Source organism: Aedes albopictus, chromosome 3 (genome assembly GCF_035046485.1).
Source record: "Aedes albopictus strain Foshan chromosome 3, AalbF5, whole genome shotgun sequence".
Lineage (NCBI taxonomy): Eukaryota > Metazoa > Arthropoda > Insecta > Diptera > Culicidae > Aedes > Aedes albopictus.
Window position 1 is genome coordinate 146,391,961 of NC_085138.1, and position 19,366 is coordinate 146,411,326.

Sequence of the window (19,366 nt, forward strand, 5' to 3'; positions counted from 1 at the left end):
GTCTTGGGTTTGATTATTTTTCATCCCCGTTCAGATCAGCACGGATCTGACTAAGCGGTTTTCTTCCATTGTCTTCATCGGTACAGCTATGCTTCGGGTCACAGTAGGTGACCGAAAACAGGCCAATGAAATTTTGACCTATGAGCTTTTTACGCTTGAGTATCACGTCTACCCTCCAAGCCACCAAGTCGAGATCTCGGGGAAGGTCGCTGACGAATCCTTGGCCTGCGAAGGGCGAAGTGTTGCGTGCGAACTTTGCCTTTGGAGGACCGGTTATGGAAGCCCTAAAACGTTTTTCGAAAACGTTCCAAAATTTGCCTTTTCAAAACAAACGGGGCAATACGCCCCATCAAAAGAAAAACGTCCAGCCCCGTGATAAAACTGTCCAAGGGGATAATTCCACCACATGCTTATCCTAGGAGGGTCTTTTGACAAGTGTTTAACTGCATAAAAGTTGCAAAATAACACAAGCGAACAGAAGTAGCTTCGTTTACAATGAAGTCAGCTTACAAGAGGTAAAATATTACGCCAAAAGCCTCGATTTCAGACTTTGTGATATTTTTATTGCTTTTCTGTACCAATCAACTAACGGACCAGCTTGATGGCAATTATTCTTCAATATTTAAGATTTCTAATCGATCATGCATGCGAAAAGCGCTTGAATCGCTAGAAAATGAAGGGAGGCGTTTTGCCCCGGTGGGTTGCATTATACCCTTTTACCCTAATGAACTGCATCAACTACAAGCAGCTGTGCCACACCGCCCAGTACTGTCCACATGATCTCTAACTTTTTTCCAGAGGTGCATACAGTGCAAACAACATAAAAAACGACCATCCAGCAGCGTTCAAGGCGCAGGTGTAGACATCATTCATTGAGACAGCAGGGATTACAGTCCCGGGACCAGCCACGTAGTCGCTGGCTATGAATAGGACTACTAACCCCTATTCAAAGTGTCAAGTGACCCGTGACGAAAAATGAGTGATCGAGGGGGTGAAACAGATGCTCGATCGTTAACGGAGCCTTGTAAGATACCTGGGTACCCCCACATCATTTCGTTCCTTACCGCGTTAATGCACGGCTCTGGCGTGGTGGACCTTCTTTCCCGTGCAACTCGTGGGATTAAGCATGAAAAACATATTGAACAAAAACCAAAATCAAACAGGAGGAAGTGGTAGTAGCGTGGTTAACCCCGTCGCAAGAAGGGGGTTGGTGAGGTTTCCGTTAAGGAGATGCGAGGTCTTAGGTGTGGGAAGCTGCGCACGAAGCTCCAGCGTGGAAGCTCTGATCCATTCCCCGGCAAGCCAGCCGGTGAAGATACTGGACGCAGCGTGGTTGACGAAGGTGCCCACGATCAAGGTGGTTGAGCAGCAGCTTGGCAAGATCACAGATAAACAAACGTAACACTCTTCAAAACGGCTTGGCTCATGCATTTAACGATCAATTCAAATTTCATTTGATTTCTGCGATCCTTCCACAAGAGGCGCTAGTGCTCGATCACTTTGACGTTTGCCTGTGTACACGTTGCTGAATGAAAATGGTCCTGTTGCGACTTCGTAAGTCGATGGACGATGCCAAGCAGAATCACGTGAGACTCGTGATGACTGCAGCAGCGGTGGAAACGGTGCAAGTAAAGGTTACGAAATCTACCCAGATGGAAGCCTTCGCTTTCGCAGGAAGTCCAAAAGGTATGGCGGATGCGACTGCTCGTGATAAGCACTCGCAGAAGTGGGTGAGACAGCCGTCAGGTGAGGAGCTGTCTGGTGGTGCCCACAAGGCTAGGCGGACACTATGTAAATTTTCACTAGCGACACCTAGGCAACCGATTGCCACAGTGCAGTCGCGTGCAGTTGACAGTTTGAGAAACCACGTGCTTCCAGCCGCTTACTTACCACCAAATTCACCACCCACCGAAAAATAAAATCAAAACAAACACTGCCAAAATCATTCCTACATTTGCGTCACATTCACAAAGATTTCCCAATGCGATTGAAGTTTATCCAAATGTAGTTTTATTCAAGCAAATCTATGTAAAATAAGAGTAATAATGTGTAAAATATTTTACAAGAGTCCTGCGCTAATTTGTGCAAAAGATTTTAGACATTAAATTAAAGTCATTTACTCTGCACAAATTATGTAGAAACATTATTAGCGTGCAGCACGTGCGGTCTTTTCCCGCCATCCGGCTGGAAGACGACCGTGGTGACAGTTGTTAGTCGCAACGCACATGTGAGGCAGCGATTGAATATGAACGTCGCTAACGCCATCTGTTCGCTGATTGCCACTTGGCAATTTGTGGCGACCATGTTTTTTACACAAGCTGCTGAGTCAAACTTGAACGTCTGTCTGCGATAAAACCGTAGGTCAAGGAAATCAGGGACATCGAACCAAGAAGGTGTAAAAAAAGTAGGTGCCAAGCGCGAGAAAGGCGACGCGACGCGCTCGTCATCAAGACCGAATAGTCCAAGTCTAAGTACTCGGACGTCTTGAAGGCGATACGAAGCGACGCCAACACACTTAAATTCAGAAATTGATCTCGGTAAACGGTTTACCGAGAATCCAACAGCTGATATCTCGGTAAAATATTTACTGATTCTCGGTAAAAATTTTACCGAGATTTCGGCAAACCATTACCGAGTCTCGGTGAAATTTGCCGAGATCTCGGTAAAAAGTTGGATTACCGAAATCTCGGCAAAGTTTTAACGACATCTCGGTAAAACTTTTACCGAGATTCAGTAAAAATTATTACCGAATTCTCGGCTGTTGGATTCTCGGCAATCCGTTTGCTGAGGTCGGCGATTTAATTTAAGTGTGAAGCACGTGGGTCTGGGAACCGACGTGCGCAGTATCAGACGTACTCGTACGGGTGAGATGATTCTAGAACTGAAGCGCGATAAGGAACGCAAGGGCGCCGCCTACAAAAGTTTGGCTGAAGAGGCCCTTGGCCTCTTGGCGAAGCGGTAGAGGTAATCGAAGTGGAAGCGTCCATCACGGCACTGCGCAACAGTGCGACGTGCAGATGGCCACCGCAACCGTTCGACTACGAAAGGGGCTAGCAGGGACACAGGTAGCCTTGGTTCAGCTACCTGAGGCGGACGTAAATAAGTCCGTTAAAGTAGGGAGTATCGAGGTAAGCTGGTACGTATGTCATCTGACATTCCATGAGCCACCGGAGGTTTGCTTCAGGTGCCTGGGTACAGGACACAAGTCATGGGACTGCAAAGGCCCTGACAGGAGCAAACTGTGTAGGAGATACGGCGCCGAAGGCCATAAGGCACAAGACTGCACGAGTCCACCCATTTGTCTGATCTTTACCAGTGCAGGTAACGCAGCTGAACCTGAACCACTATAACGCAGTTCAGCAACTGTTTTGTCAGGCGGTCTTTGAGTGGGGGACGGATATCGCCGTCATAGCGGACCCATAAGAAGGTCGGCTCCAGAGGCACATTATCCTCCAATTGTGACATTTGTGCCATAAAGCGGACCCATACCCGCCGGCAACAGCAATTGGGTCCAGGAGTTGGTCTATGAGGGCTTCGTGGTCGCGATCCTGCAAGAGACCTTGGCCCTACTAGATGTCGACCTAGCTACTGTCGGTACCAAAAGTAACTTTAGTCGCAACGGTGCGGAGTCGATTATTGACGTTACGTTTTGTAGTCCTGGGCCAACAAGTAGTTCGAACTGGAGAGTAGACGATAGCTACACTCACAGCGATCATCTGTGGGTTCGCTACAGTATCGACACCAACAACAGCCCAAGTAACAATGACAGCTGAATAACAGCTTATTCAGCCAAAATGTTCAAAATCAAGCTTAGGAGCGGCTTATTCAGTTGTTGTACAACAATAATGTTTGTTGGAAGGCAGCGGGTAGAAGAAGAGGCGGCTAGGCCAAGGCCAAGTAGTCGCAGGTGGAAGACATAATATTGTCGGGCCGCCACCAAACCGGACGTCGCACAATCAAGTCGCGACGCGACCCAACTCGCGACGTTTTTGAATCATGTCAAAAGTAGTGCGCATCCTTCACGATGTTGTCAGCAACACAGCGCACTAGATGCGAAACAGTTGCGACACTTGTGGACCAAGAAAATGACAGTTTTTGATTGAATGTCTGTCTTGATTCCTACCGGATAGACAATACTTCGACGAAAGGGTATTAGGGAGGCGCTCCGCCCCGTGAGCGAAACCTACTAGGTTTAGACGGTGACGAACTGGTGGCGGTGCTCTCGCGTGCGTGCGATGCCTGGGCGAATCCACCCTAGAAATAGGAGGCCACCGGCTTACTGGTGGACCGACGCGATTGCGAACCTACGCCGCGCCTGCCTACGGGCTAGGCAGCGGATGCAGCGAGCACGATCTGAGGAAGAGCGAAACGAACAGCGGGTGGTGTTCGCCGCTGCAAAAGCCGCGCTGAAGACCGAGATAAGAGCAAGCAAAGAGGACTGCTTTGAGGGTCTCTGTCAGAGCGCCTATACGAACCCGTGGGGTGACGCCTACAGGATCGTTATGGCCAAGACGAGAGGTGTGATGGCTCCTACAGAACAATCTCCAGTTAGTATGGAGGGGCTTTTTCCGTGCCATGATCCTAGTCCTTGACTTCTTTCGTAGGAGCGTCTGGCGATGAGCAGAGGATCACCGATGTGTAACTTGCGGGGATGGCAAAGTCCCTTAGCGTAGGTAAAGCCCCAGGGTCGAACGGAGTTTCGAGGTGGTGGTTGTGTACTACCGGAAGTCGGACCAGCAAGCGGTGATTAGTGTAGGCGATTGCACTATCACGTCGAAACGCCCCGTTAAACACTTGGTCCAGATGATCGACGATAGATAAGCGTTCCTTCGGTTGCCACGTTGATTGTGCCTGTAAAGGAGCCTCCACAGCTATAGTAACACTGTCCCAGATGTTGTCCAATAGCATTGCGGTGTACGCCAGTACGTCCATACTAAGGTTTGGCGGCCCGGCATGGGACACGGCGCCAAATATCGAAAGTGTCCGTAGTATGTAAGCTGGAAATTACTTATAGGCTGATGCGCCTGAGGGTTGCGTACCGTACCGTGTCACACGGTTCTCTGCATGGTATGGTGCCTATCGACTTTCTTATCAAGGAGGACATAGCGGGCTTCGAAATGCGCAGCACAAGAAGCATACGCAGGACTGCCAGGATGACTTCCATAGTCAAATTGCAGCGTGCGTGGGACAGTTCCATCAAGACCAAAGGAAGATGGACTCATAGGTTGATCCCGATGCTAGATAGTTGGATGAATAGGCGCCATGTGGATGAACAGTTTAGAGGAAGCAATGCCTTTTTGGTAGTTCCGGAGAGGCGTAAGTTCGGCGACAATGAGAATGTGTGCAATAGGTAGAGGAGAGAGTCCAAGCTGCTGTACGCCAGTGAAACCTGGTGTGTATCAGTGGAGAACACTCAACGTCTGCAGATCTTCATCAATAGATGCCTGCGGTATATAATTCTGGCGGAACAGCCTCGACAAGGAAATAAAGGAAGTCAACAGAAAATTGACCTGGCCACAGGTCAAGACGATGGCGGGTAATCGCCCAGAATCGAAGTCTCTGTACCATCATGGGTGCTTACAACTGAAAGTACTTAAGTAAGTATGTAAGTAGTCCACTAAGGGAAAAACGATGAATATAGTGTTGTTAGCAGCTAAATAGAACCTGTATACCAGGAAACTGGAGAGTTGTGGTTAGAGCAAAAGATCACCCAGCTTTAATATGGATTGACCAAAGGTAAGGTACCCGGCAAAATATCAGAGTAGTATATGTCCATTTGTCCCAAAACATCATACTTACGCTGCATATATGCGGCCGGTCCGGAATGTGCGACAACTTATGGCGGGTCAGATGGTCCTTCCGCTTCAAAGCCGCGTGGCAAATATCGCACACAAAGCGACGCTCCACTGCATGCGATATAACGTGCTGCTCGATCAGGCCACGCTCCGGATACGCCATTTGGCACTCGGGACAGCAGAAGAGGGGCGATCCGTCCAAGGCTTTCGTTTCGCGGATCTGTCCGGGTTTAGGGCGAGGTTTCTTCTCCTTCGGTGGTTTACGTTTCTTTTCTTTCTTTTGGCGTTTGGATTTTCCCTTACCGGTCGTCTTGGTTGTGGCCGTTCCAGAGTTGGCCGCGTTTCCGTTGGAATTGTTGGTGTTGTTGGAATTCGTCGTTGCGGCTGGTGTGGCATTTCCGTTCACAGTTCCGTTCATACCATTCGATTGGTTAGTGATCTGTTGTTGGCAGTTAGCCGTGTTGTTGGGAATAATCGGTAGTTGGTTAAGATTTCCATAGTTTTGGCTATTGTCCTGATGGTTATTCGTATGATGTGTAAAGTGCTGATGATTAAGACCTAAACTGGCTGCAGCGGCGCTAACAGCAACGTTGCCCAACGCTAAATTCAAATTCGAGCCATTTTTCAAATTCAGCAAGTCTTTCTGCACATTGAATGCGTTAGTCTCCACTCCGATCAGTCCACTCAGCGGTCCGGGGGAAGCCAACCCGGATCCTACGCCGTTCGACTCTTTCTTTATTGTTTCCGAATATTTGAGAAAGTGCTGTATCGAAATGGGCAGCGTGGCTGACAACAGGTGAGACGAGTAGTCTACCGTATTCGTCGGGTTGGCCAGCGTTTGCCAGGATTGGTTTACATTTTGCAGGATTTGCTGATTGATCATCTCGTCTCGATCGACTTTGATCGTGTTCTTTAGCTTATTTTGATCCGTTTGCATATTGTTGGCAAAGCCATGGTCGGGCTGTGGTTGACTGTACGGAAGGGTGATGTTTTGGCCGTATGACATTGGCGTGTTAACCACTGAAAAAAGAGAAGAATAAAATTGAAGAATGTGGTTTAAGGTGAAACATCAAGGAATCCCATGGCAATTTTACATACAAACTTTAGAGGCACAAACTTTAGAGGACGAACTAAGCATCAAATCAAACCGTTGTTTACCCCGTTTTACTCATTTGCAAAAAGAGCCAGCTTTTCCAAATCCAGCACATTTGTTTATGAATTTTTAAGATCGGTGCTCTTGAAAACGTGAGCAGGGGTCCAGGTCGGCCATTGTCGCAGCCACGTTTGTATTGTCTGAAGTTTCTCCTACAAAGCGAGAATACAATCATTTTCGTAATAAACAGCTGCTTTTATATTTTTGTATTTTTATCAAAGTATTTTTACATTTTGTCTGAGGTATATTCATTCATATCTGTAAGGATTTTTTATATTGAAAAAAACAAATTTTAACACAGCATGTTTTAATTGGGAACTTTTAACTCCAGCATAGGGCTGGTAGCAATAATTGGAGGCTTAAATAAGTATTTTAGTGGCCAAGTTCTAAAAATTTGTGACAAAAACTGAGTAAGTAATGACTTTTGACACACAGAATAGTTAGAACTTATAAATTGTCTAAATTGGTTTAGAAAACCCAGATTTTTCTGAACTTTTTTTACGCGCCATGCCAAAATTTGAAAAACTACGAGAATCTACAATCCTAAAGCATATGTTATGCAGAAATAGAAACATATGGTAATTGACACTTCCTGATTTGATGTTGAATGGAGATAAAATCGTGTAGTAAATTTAGGAATAATTATGACATCTAATTTAAGTTGGGATGATCAGATTAATTCGCAATGCGGCAAAATCTATGGGTGTCTGAAAAAATTAAACTTAGACCAAACATTTTAATTCATCCATAAAACTTCAACTTTTTAAATCCTTGCTTCTACCCCACTTCATTTACGGTGATTTCATTAATTTAAATGCCTCTGCTGCTTCGTTAGATAGGATGAGACTTGCATTGAACTCATGCGTTAGATATGTTTATAATTTAAACCGATTTTCGAGAGTAAGTCATCTGCATAAGGAGCTTATTGGCTGCAATTTCTCACATTTTTACAGGTTTAGGTCATGCGTAATAATATTCAAAATTTTACATTTGAAAAAGCCTGAATATTTGTTTTCTAAGATTTCTCCAATACGATCTGATAGAAATAGAAATCTTCTAATTCCACAGCATAGTTCTTCGTATTATAGTCAATCTCTGTTCGCAAGAGGCATTGTCTTTTGGAACCAATTGCCACTAAATATCAAAACATGTGTTTCAATAGTGAACTTTAAAAGGAGCCTGAAACAATTCTTAACAGTATAATTCTAGTATATATTGGAGTATATGTAATTGTAGATTTTTGTATTGTATGGAGGCATAATTGTCAATCGATTTCTACCAATTGTAGCGATTTAAAAGGCTGCAAGCCTTATGTTACATGAATTTACCAAATAAATAAATAAATAAATAAATAATAAATTTGGGCACATAGGTTATTTTTTAGTCGGTTCTGATAGAAACCCATTTGGGATACATCAGGAATTTCTTGGACAATGCATAACAAAGTTTTTAGAAAAGTGGAATCGCAAGTCTGAGTTGTTTTCTTTTTTTTTACTAGGAACCTTGGATTTTTTGCGAATTTTCATAAAGGACTGAGCAATACTATCAGAGGAAGTTAAGAAGATTTAAGAAGGTTTAAAGGATCATTTTGCGTTATTTTTATAATTTGCTTACATTTTTGGAAGAGTGAGAAATTAATAAGAAGAAAACAATCGCTATTTTTTTTATTTTCCTGACAGTATTGCTTATGAATGACGAAGTAGAATACTTTTATAGACAAATGCATAGCAAATATGTGGGATGATTTGTATAAGAAGTTCTCGAATATTTTTTCGGAATTCTTCTCGAAATAAATAAAAATTGTTTGAGTGAATTAGCAGTATTCATAAAGGAAACAATGACATATTTCTTGTAGTATTTCTCTACGTATCCCTTTAAATTCATTCTGAAGAACTACAGTAAAAATTACAACGCTAATTTTGAAAATCTAACGACGAAAATCTTATATGAAATTCTGACGAAAATTTCTGACTCCTTTCAAAATTCTTATTTTTTTATTTTATAATATACATTTATATACCTGTTTATAGTCTCAAAACTATTTCAAGCGTTATTTCTCAATTATTTTCGGTAAGATAATTCGCAGAATTCCGGAAGAACTTATTGAGTTTACAGGATAGCAATCGACTGTAGAATCTGGAAATCTGGGAAGTTTGTAATTGATCGATTGTGCAGTTTCGAACAATTATCGAACAATCCATCAGAAAATCCAATGTATTTAGCATCTTTTTCAGGGAGCTTGATTGAACACATTTTTTCTTTTCTCAGTTGTAAACGAAGCCTTAGACAACACAGAAGAATACATCCAACTGATTGTTTGATTCATCCCTAAAAAAAACTAGAGTAATTTTTCAAAGTCTTTCACAATTATGTTTTGGAGAAACATATCGTCCCCTGCTAGAATCAAGTAACTCAGAAATCAATGTTTCGAGAATATCGAGTTTGAAAATGTTATTCTTTTTTCATGCAGTTGTTCCAAAGGTATGGACGTTTTAAAACAATACTTTTTTAGCATTAATTGCTAATTGAACTTCCACTCTTTCTGTTACAAGAAAAAAGTTTTGAACTAGTTTGTTTTAATAATAATGGGCGCTTCCAAAGAACACTAAACGCCGAGCCTGAAAGAAGAAGAACTTTTTCTACTTATTCAATTAGAAATTTGCCAATGTCCATTGAAATGTACATTTGTATTTAATAAATGTTGACCTGCTGATTTTATATTTAACACTAGAAATTTTGTAACTTGTACAGTTTTTGAGAAAAAAAATAATCAGCTCTCCTGGGATTTCCTAAGCAATCCTCATGGGATTGCTTCCGGGATTCCTCTTCAAAAAAACCTCCAAGAAATCCTCCAGGTATTTACTCGGGAATCTCTTCTATGATTGTTTCAGAAATAAGTGAAGGTATTATTTTAAAAATTCCCTCATGGATTTCTCCAGAAACTCTTCTTGGGATTCCTTAGGAATTCCTCCTGGAAGACTTTCAGGGAATCATCCAGGAATTAATCCAGGACTACCTCCAGGAATGGTTTAGGGGTTCCCATAGGAATTCCTCTTATTGCTTATAGAACTTTTACTGGGGTTTCCTCATGAACTCTTCTTATGATTCTTTCAGGATTTCTTCACGAATTATTTTTGCGATTTCTTCTGTACTGATTTCTCTAGAGGTTCCTCTGAGAATTCTTTCAGGAATCCCTCTGGGCATTGCTCCTGGCATTTTTCTAGGCATTCCTCCAGGATTTCATCCAGGAATTTCTCCAAGGACTCCCCCAGGAATTCCTTCAGGAGTTATCCCTGAAATTTCTCGAGGAACTCATCCGGGAATTGATTCTGGAATTCCTCCAAGAATTACTTCAGAAATTTCTACAACAATTCCTCCATCAATATCTCCAGAAATCCTTCGAGGATTCCTTTTAAAATTCTTCCACGAATTTCTCCAGATTTTTTTTTTCAGGAATTGCTCCAGGAATTTATAAAGGAATTTCTTGTCTCGAATTCCTCCACGAATTTCTCCATATATTCTTTCGGGGATTTATCCAGACATACTCCCAGGAATACCTCCAGAGATTCGTTCAGAAATTGCTTTAGGAATTCCTCCAAGAATTTCACTGGGAATTTCTCCAGGAACTGCTCCAGGAGTTCCTCTAAGAATTCCTCCAGGGATTCTTTCAGAGATTCATCCAGGAATTGCTTCAGGGATTCCTTTAGGAATTTCAACAAGAATTCCTCCAGGATTTTTCCCTGGGATTCCTCCGGGAACACATCCAAGAATTCTTCTAGGGATTCCCCCAAGGACTGCTCTAGAGATTCCTTCAGGAATTCCTCTCGGAATTGTTCCATGCATTCTTTCAGGAATTCCTCCAGACATTCTTCCAGGAGTTCCTCTAAGCTTTCCTCCAGGAATTCCTACAGAAATTCTTCCAGAGATTCCTCCAGATATTGTTTGAGGGATTCCTCTTTGAATTTCTCTAGGGATTCCTCTAGGGATTCTTCCAAGGATTCTTCCAGACATTCCTCCAGGACTTGCTTCAAGGATTCCTCCAGGAATTGTTTTATAGATTTCTCCGCGAATTTCTTCAGGGATTCCTTCAGAATTTCTCCAAGTTTCTCCAAGGATTTCTCCAGCAATTCCTCCAGAAATTATTTCAGAGATTCCTCCAGGAATTCTAGGAGGGATTGTTCCAGGAATTTCTCCAGGGATTGTTACGGGTATAAATATTTGTTACAATTATAAGACAGAATAATTGTTAAATGTGTTATGAATTTTATATTCGTGCGTTCTTTGTGTTAAATGTTTCATTTTAAGTTGTAAATATTCCCCGAGTTTAATGCACATTTATAGGGTTCTGCCAAAATATAAAATGCAATCCAATATTGATTGCCAACTTTCAGGCTATTTCAGGCAGCGGTCAAGTACTAGACATGCCACGGACTTCAAGTTCTTGAGCTCAAGTATCGAACCTTGAAACGGGATGCCCGATTAGGATTAGTTTTCCTACACAAAACCAAGCTATGAACACAGCAACAAATGCTGTGAACTAAAAAAAAATACAATTCCAGGATGACTGATGGACCTAAACCAATAAATGAAACCTCGTCATCCTGTGATCGGAAGGAGTTATCCATCTGGATAACAGGGCACATATATGTTTTGTGTCGTGTTGCGTTAATATGTAATGTCGTTTATTTGTACATTCGTAAGGTTCTATGTGTATCGTAATCCTTTGTAATAATTAATTTCTTTTATTTTTGTAACATGGCGCCCAACGTGGGGCCCTTGCATTTGTAGGGTTCCATGTTGTATTTTGTAAAATGGCGCCCAACTGATAAACCCACTGTGTTGTCCTTGTTGTAACACAGGCATTGAAGACGCGATTGCTTATTTGTAGGCTATTTTAGGATTAGTTTTCTGGCGCCAAGTTTGGCGTTGAATTCTCTCGTTTTCTGGCACCCATGGTGCAGGAAGAGTAATTCAGTACCGTTACTGTTACCGCAACCGTTATTACCGTTACCGTTACCGTTTAAGCAACACTCGATCTCCTTTCAGGAATTTGATTTGTTCGATGTTGTGTAGAATAAGTTAGCTTAAGCTAGTTTAGAAGTTAATCAGCCTCTTCAAAGCCTTACCTACATTCAACCCAACGAAATTTTTGTGGATGCTTTGCAATCATCCACAAAAATTTCTTTCTCCGTTGGTGAAGGTTGTGTTACCAGTTTATTTTTCTGTTACATGTTCGATTTTAGCTTGTGAATATTCTACTAATTTTAATGGGTATTTGTAGGGTTCTTCCATCACTCAGGAGAAATACAGCCCTAGCAACCGGAGTGGTTGCACACATTAAGGTCATTTCTGGCGACAAATTACTGCGAGACAGGCAAACTGCTCCCTAGCAGGGACATCAACATGCAGCCGTCTTGCATTAAAACCCGATTCGGGATGGCCAATTAGGATTAGTTTTCCTAGACACAAATAAACTATGAAAACAGAATAAATACTGTTACCAAAAATGGAATCAGCCAAACAAAACACTGTTCCAGGATTGACTGATGGACCAAAACCAATAAATGAAACTTCGCCATCTTGTGATCGTAAATTGTTATTCCTTTGAGGATAACTGGCCACTTTTATGTTTTGTGTTGTAAATGTGAATTCGTGTAGTTATAATTTAATGTGCATTTGAAATGTTCTATTTATTTTTCGTAATGAAAAATAAAATAGAGCATTTATAGGGTTCTATCATTGTTTGTTGTAATTTGGCACCCAACGCGGGCTATTATTATATTTTTTTTTATTTGTAACAGGATTCCTTCAGATATACTTTTAGAAAATCCTCTAGGGATTCCTCCAGGTATTCCTCCTAGAATTTTGACAGCGTTTCCTCTATAGAATTCTTCAAGAATTCCTCCAGAGATTGCTCCGTGAATTCTTCAAGGTATTTCTCCAGGAATTCCTCTAGTGATTCCTTCAGAAATTCTCTACGGGATATCCTTGAAAATTTATTCAGGGGTTCCTTTAGAAATTTCATAAATTCTTCCATCATCTGTTCCAGGGGAGCACCCAAGAATTTCTCCAGGATTACTTGAAGATTTTTTTAAATACATTTCTGAAGAAATTCCTCCAGCGGTTTGTATTAGAATTCTTTAAGATAATATTAGAGTGATGCATACAGAAGCGAAGAAATTCTTCAAGAAGTCATCCAGGAATTCTTCCGTAAGTGTCTCCATGAAATCTTTTAGGAGTTCCTCCACGGTTTTGTTCAGGAAGCTATCCGTGAGTTCCTTCAAGAATATCCCTTGCAGCTTCTGCAAAGGAATTCCTTCAGAAACTCATCCTGCGATTCTTTCAGGGGTATATGGTTCTTTTTTCTCCAAAAAAACCTTCTAGAAATTATCAATTGATTTTTTCAAGAAGGAATTCCAGAGATTCCTATAGGAGTTTTTTTTTTTCAGGGATGTGTTGAGGGTGCTTCTTCAGAAAGTCCTTCAGAGATTTTTCCAAAAAAAAAAATTTCAGAAATTCCCCCGGGAATTCTTCATTACACCAACGAACCTAACCTCAAAATGACTGACAATTCTCAGGTCATTTTGACTTGCACTTGACTTGTTGCCGTGCTTTTCATGCTCATATTACATCTGTCAAAATGACCTGAGAATTGTCAGTCATTTTGAGGTTAGGTTCGTTGGTGTAATAAAGAATGCCCCAAGAGTTTTCTACAACGATTGTTATAGGACTTATCCCAGGATTCCTTCAGAAATTTCATTAGGGACCTGCTTCCGATTATTGTAAGAGATTTCTCCAGAAATTTATTTTAGAATTTCTCCAAGAAGTTGCCCTAAAAATTTCCAGGGACTCCTTTAGGAATCCTTTCGGCAGTTTCACCAGAATTTACTCAGGGAATTCCATCAGGAATTTTTACAATAGTCCTTGGTGATTCCTCCAAGCTACACACATGTCACAGAAGGGTAGAGGTAACGCAGGTTTTGGTTGCGCAAAAGTCACTGTGACTTGTTTCAAAGAAATATAAGTACTTACATGCACCAGGTATTCCTCTAAAAATTCCTTCTTAAATTCCTCCAGACTTTTCTTTCACATTGCAGCGATTCATCGGGCGCAGTATCATAACGTCCGAGGCCATAATGTCCCTGGACGTATTTTCCTAAAGAGTTCAGCTGTATTCAGTAATTTATTACAATGTAATGTAATTACGAAAGTTTTATCGATATTAACAAAAAAGTTATTTATGTAACGAGTTGCAAAAAGCTGATTTTTTCAGCACGAGTCGTACATTTATCCAATGAGGCTTGCCGAGTTGAATAAATACGAAGAGTGCTGAAAAAATCGAGTTTTGCAACGAGTTCCATACAAAATTTTATGCAATGAATTTTTCATTATACAACTATTTTTCATTATGCAACTCATTTCAGCTGCATTATGAACCAGTTGAGAAAAGTTGGCCATTATGATACCAAAATGAGTTATATAAAATAGAAATTATAATACTGAATTGCATAAAAAACTATTATGAGATTCAGAAGAAATAATTCATGAGTAAAGAAAAATCCTTAATCTTCCAGAAATTGGCCACCGCTACCAGCACCACGCAGATTTGTGTAGAACTGTCTAGCTTTTTTCCAACGTATTGTACAAAATATAAAAACGTGGCTCCTGAAGAGTTATATAATGCTTATAGAATATAATGATATTATATTCAATTTTATCTTGTTACGTTTAGTTATTGAAGCTAGTACGTATAAATTTGCTAAGAGTGCTCGCCTCCTCCCCTGATCGAAAAGCTGGTTTCGCCCTTGCACCTACACCATTGAGGCAACGAAAATCAAAGTGAATTGAGAAAGTAACGTTAAGAGAAAATTGTGTTGAGAAAAATAAAATATATTGCCGAGGACCTGGGATCGAATCCCACTCCGGACAAACTCACAAAAAATGTGAGTTCTTCCTTCGGAAGGGAAGTAAAGCGTGGGTCCCGAGATGAACTACCCTAGGGCTAAAAATCTCGTTAATACGAATAAAAAAAAATTTGAAATCTGAACTCTAAAAGTTTGTGATTTAAGATCTAGAATCAGCGGATGAGCCGATACTAAATTTAAAATTACAGTTTTTAAACAGTATACTTAAACAGTAAACAATATAGTATCAGACTACGAGCCCTAGACTCGTGGCTCCCTCCTTCTTTGAGTAGTATTAAAATCACCGAGAAAACCCAATAAAAATTAATTTTCATAAAGTCATGCAGTGATCAGACCTAGACAATAAAATAGAAATAAACCCCTATTTTCTAGCAAACTAAACGTGGTGTACACGTTCTGAGGTCAGATTCTAAATCAGCGGGACAACTTATCTATAAAAAACGCTTGACTACTCATAATATTATTTATCATAACATCCATCAACTTTCGTTACAGAAATAACTAGAAATGAATGTCAAAAATAACGAACCAACACATTTTTGCCACATTATCATCAAATAAACCAGTGAATCACCCCTCGCAACAAAGTGCACTCACCCCACTGGGTGAATTTTGCTATCAACCGACCACCCACCCCTCCCAACAAAGAAAAGCGAACGCGGCGACGAGCAGCAGTCAGCAGACACGACACGACCACACAGCATTTCCAGGAAAAATACCCCCAAACGTATGCAACACATCATCACCTCACACACCCACGCTCTCATTCCTGTGTTGTAATTGAATGATGTCCTTTTCCCGATTTTTCTTCCCAACTTACTTGAGGTAGAATTCTGATTGAAGTGGTTCCCATTGGTCGCCCCGTGGTATCGATTGAGATCCTGCTGGCCAATATTGATGCCACCCAAGCTGACGGGAACACCAGCAGTCGCAGCATTTCCACTGCCTCCTCCGGCTGCACCCGCCCCGCCGAGTCCTCCTGGTCCGGCGCCATTTCCAGTCACGGCCGCCACCGCCGCCGAATTCGTCGTGCTGGTAAATGCCCCGTCATTGCTCCCGAACTTGGCCGCAAACTGATGGATCCCGGAAAATGGACCCCCGAATGCCGAGAAATTCATCCTTTAATGGGGGAAGGTGTTGAACTAGAATTCAACAGGACACCACTCTCGAACAGGAAGCAAAGAAACACACTGTAAAAACTGAATTGGTTTCATCCACAACGTCCTCTCAGCACATCACATCGCACTCATGTCTCACGCGAGGAAATCTTTTTTTCTTGTGCACTTGTTTGCTCTGCAAATCGTTATCTTTTCGAAACGGGGTATCGCCAAAATATTAATCCGAAATCAAACACACGACGAAATCCGCGATCAACGAACGAACGAGAAAACTTAAAATTTGATTGACATTTTCACACCATCATCCTCCATCAGGATTTCTTTGAAATAGGCAGACAGACAGACAGGACACAAAAGACAGACGGAAAATTTATAACGAGAAGGGTGGAAAGCTTGATGAAAACTGCAGCACCAAAACTACCTATACCACTACTGAGGACGTGGTCTGCTGACTTGGTGGCGCACAAGTGCGGAAAAACGATTCGCGAATGGCTGGGTGACCGTAGAGTGGGGTGTCGTTGTCCTAGTCGGTGGTAAAATTAGAAAACAACAGGACTTGACAGGTGTTGGTCCTGTTGTTTTCTAATTTTCTTGAGGAACGAAATAGAAAGATGTGTAGTAAAGTGGTCTAGGGTGGCTAGGGTGCGTTTATAGAAGATAGCGAAGGGAGATTACATGGGTGTTTCAAAGGAGTTACCAAGAGATCTGAGAGGTATTTCAGGCGGTCCCCGCGGGTTCCAGAGAGGAACCTGGAGGTCTCAAGGGTGTTTCAAAGGTTTTCATTGGGGTCCCATAGGGTTTTAGGGGCGTTTCAGGACGTCAAGGGCGCTTTAAGGGGTCTCAGGGGGTTCCAGGGGAATTCCAACAGGTCTCAGGAGCGTTTCAGAGTGTACTAGGGACGTTTCCAAGGGGTCCCTTTGAGGGGAGTTACGATAAGTTTCCAGAGGCGTTTAAGAGTGTCTCAGTCTTTTATCAGGGGGTCTCAAGGCGCTTCAGGGGGTCTCAGGGGAGCTTCAGGGGGTCTCAAAGGCGTTTCAGGGGATCTCTGGGGGGTCAATGGGCCTCAGGAACGCGTCAAAGGGTCTCAGGAGGTGCCAGGGAGCTTCCAGAGGGTCTCAAAGACGTTTCAAAGAGTTACAGAAGAGTTATAAGAGGTACCAAATCATCTCAAGACCGTTTCAAAGGCTACCATCAGGTCTTGGAGGCGTGTTCAAGGGGGTCTAGGGGCCATCCCATGGGGCATTTCAGGGGGTCTCAGTAGCATTTCAGGGAGTTTTAGGAGATACTAGGTGATCTCAGGCGCGTTTCAAATGGGGTCCAAGAGGGTTTCAAGGGGTACCATGAGGATTCAGAGGCATTCAAGAAGGTCTCAGGGGTGTTTGAGGGGCGTTTCATTGAGTTTCAGAAGGTATCAATAGATCTCAAGGACGTTTCAAAGAGATCCCAATGGGTTTGGGGAAAGGGATGTTTCAGAGGTGTTTCAGGCGGTCCCATCAGGTTTCGGAGGGGTATCTTGAGAACTCAGCTGCGTTTCAGGGGTTTTTGAGAGGCCTTCAAGGGGGTCCGATGGACCTTCAAGGGCGTTTCAGGACGTCCCAAGAGGAATTCCAAGTTGCCTCGGGGCTCCTCTAGGGGTTTCAACGGGGTGTCCGGCCATTTGGCCAAATTCCGTTTGGCCGAGTTATGATAAAATAAATTAATGGGTGACGGCACACTCCGGGTAACATTCTAGCTGAGAATATTATCATAGACTAATTTATTATCACCATAATATATATTATCACCAGAATTATTTCCCTTTTTTTAATCATTGGCTTTTCCGGGGGGACACTAGTTTTGCCAAGCCGAAAAACCCAAAAAAAAGTCCAAAAAAGTCGAAAAAACCCGGTAAAACCTGCAAAATTTTTTTTGGGCTTTTTCAGCTTTTTTTGAGGTTTTTTTGCTTGGCAAAACTAGTGTCGCTCCCCCTGGACTGTTCTTACAAATTTTACCATTCAGGAATCACATGGCGTAGAACCTGTGATTTTTTGGCAAAGATTTGTCCTTCTATGAATCAAAGGCTGTTCTTTTGAGTTATACTGATGTGAAGAACAGTGATATGCTCACTTGAGTTCATTATTCATTTTTCGGCCAAACGGCATTCGCAAAATGGCATTTGGCCAAATGATCCGGAACCGTTGCAATGGCTCCAGCGGAGTTCCTGAAAGTTTCAGGGTGTTCCACAGGGTATCAAGAAATCTCAGGGGCGTTTAAAGAGAGAGATTCTCAGGGGATTCAGGGGTACGATGAGGACTCTGAAGCGTTTAAGGTGATCTCAAGGTCGTATCAGATTGTTTCTAGGGCATCCAGGGGGCTATAGAGGGTCTTAGTTGTGCTTCAACGTTTCACGGAGTCTCAGCGGGATTCTAAGGAACTTCAGGGGGGCCAGGAGATTTCAGGGGTGTTTCAAGGGAGTGCGTGTTAGGGTCTCAAGGGTTCCACGGAACTTCCAGAAGGTCTTAGGAGCGTTTCAAAGGGTACCATGATGTCTCAGAGGCGTTCAAGGAGGTATCAGAGTCGTCCCAGAGGAATTTGATGGGATCTCAGTGGCGTTTCAGAGAGTTTAATTGGATACCAGGAGATCTCAGCGGCGTTTCAAGGGGGTCTTTTCAACTTCAAATAAAAGGTCTTTTCGAGATATTACGCGATAATAGGCTCCTAAAGTCCCATCGGGATTCTTGTTTTAAACCACAATATATGGTTCAAGAGTACATAATTACTCATTTTTTGACGTTTTTATTCACCATAGTTGAAAATATATAATTTTTATTTTTTTAGCCTTTTGTCTCGTCCCTAGCTTATAACACATACTTTGTGTGTTTTTTTTCACCGTGTATGTCAGATAGGAACATTTTTGAAATCCCAGTGCGAAAAAAGTCGAGCTCAGTCACACAAGGTTGACCTCAAATGTCAAAGTAGAACTATTTACCATTTTACTTATTTTAAATTTTCTCATTATTCCTTTGTTTTTCAAGTTCGAGTAAAGTACAATTCCGATTAGAATACCATGCTTGATCGTATTATTCAATATAAGCGAGATTTCGTCTTTAATTTTAGGACCCTATTTAGGTGCAATTTGATGAAAAATCGTCATTTTTGTCGCCTTGTCAGCCCCTTGGCAAGCGAAGGGTCCATCAATCTAACCCAACCAAAGAGGTTTTCATCCTTTTTATCATTTTCTAGCGAATAAGCTAAAACAAAATTGAAATTCCAGACTTGACGGTCTGGATTCGGCGAGAATTTCCTGGAGATCTCATAGACGTTACAAAGGAGTCTTAGGAGGTTTCATGGTACATCAAGAGATCTCAGGGGCGTTTCAGAAAGTTTCAGAAGTAA

General features: G+C 42.1%; 1 protein-coding gene across 1 annotated transcript in view; it reads right to left on the reverse strand.

Moving 5' to 3' along the window:
- Positions 1–16,519, reverse strand: part of LOC109424060 (probable cyclin-dependent serine/threonine-protein kinase DDB_G0292550) — a 29,538-nt gene extending 13,019 nt beyond the window's left edge. The window contains exons 1-2 of the mRNA XM_019699136.3: positions 15,694–16,519; positions 5,800–6,815 (exon numbers count right to left, since the gene is read on the reverse strand). Of these exons, the coding sequence (XP_019554681.3) occupies positions 5,800–6,815; positions 15,694–15,991 (1,314 nt within the window). The 5' untranslated portion in view covers positions 15,992–16,519. The remainder of the gene's footprint in view (positions 1–5,799; positions 6,816–15,693) is intronic.
- Between the last annotated feature and the right edge of the window lie 2,847 nt (positions 16,520–19,366).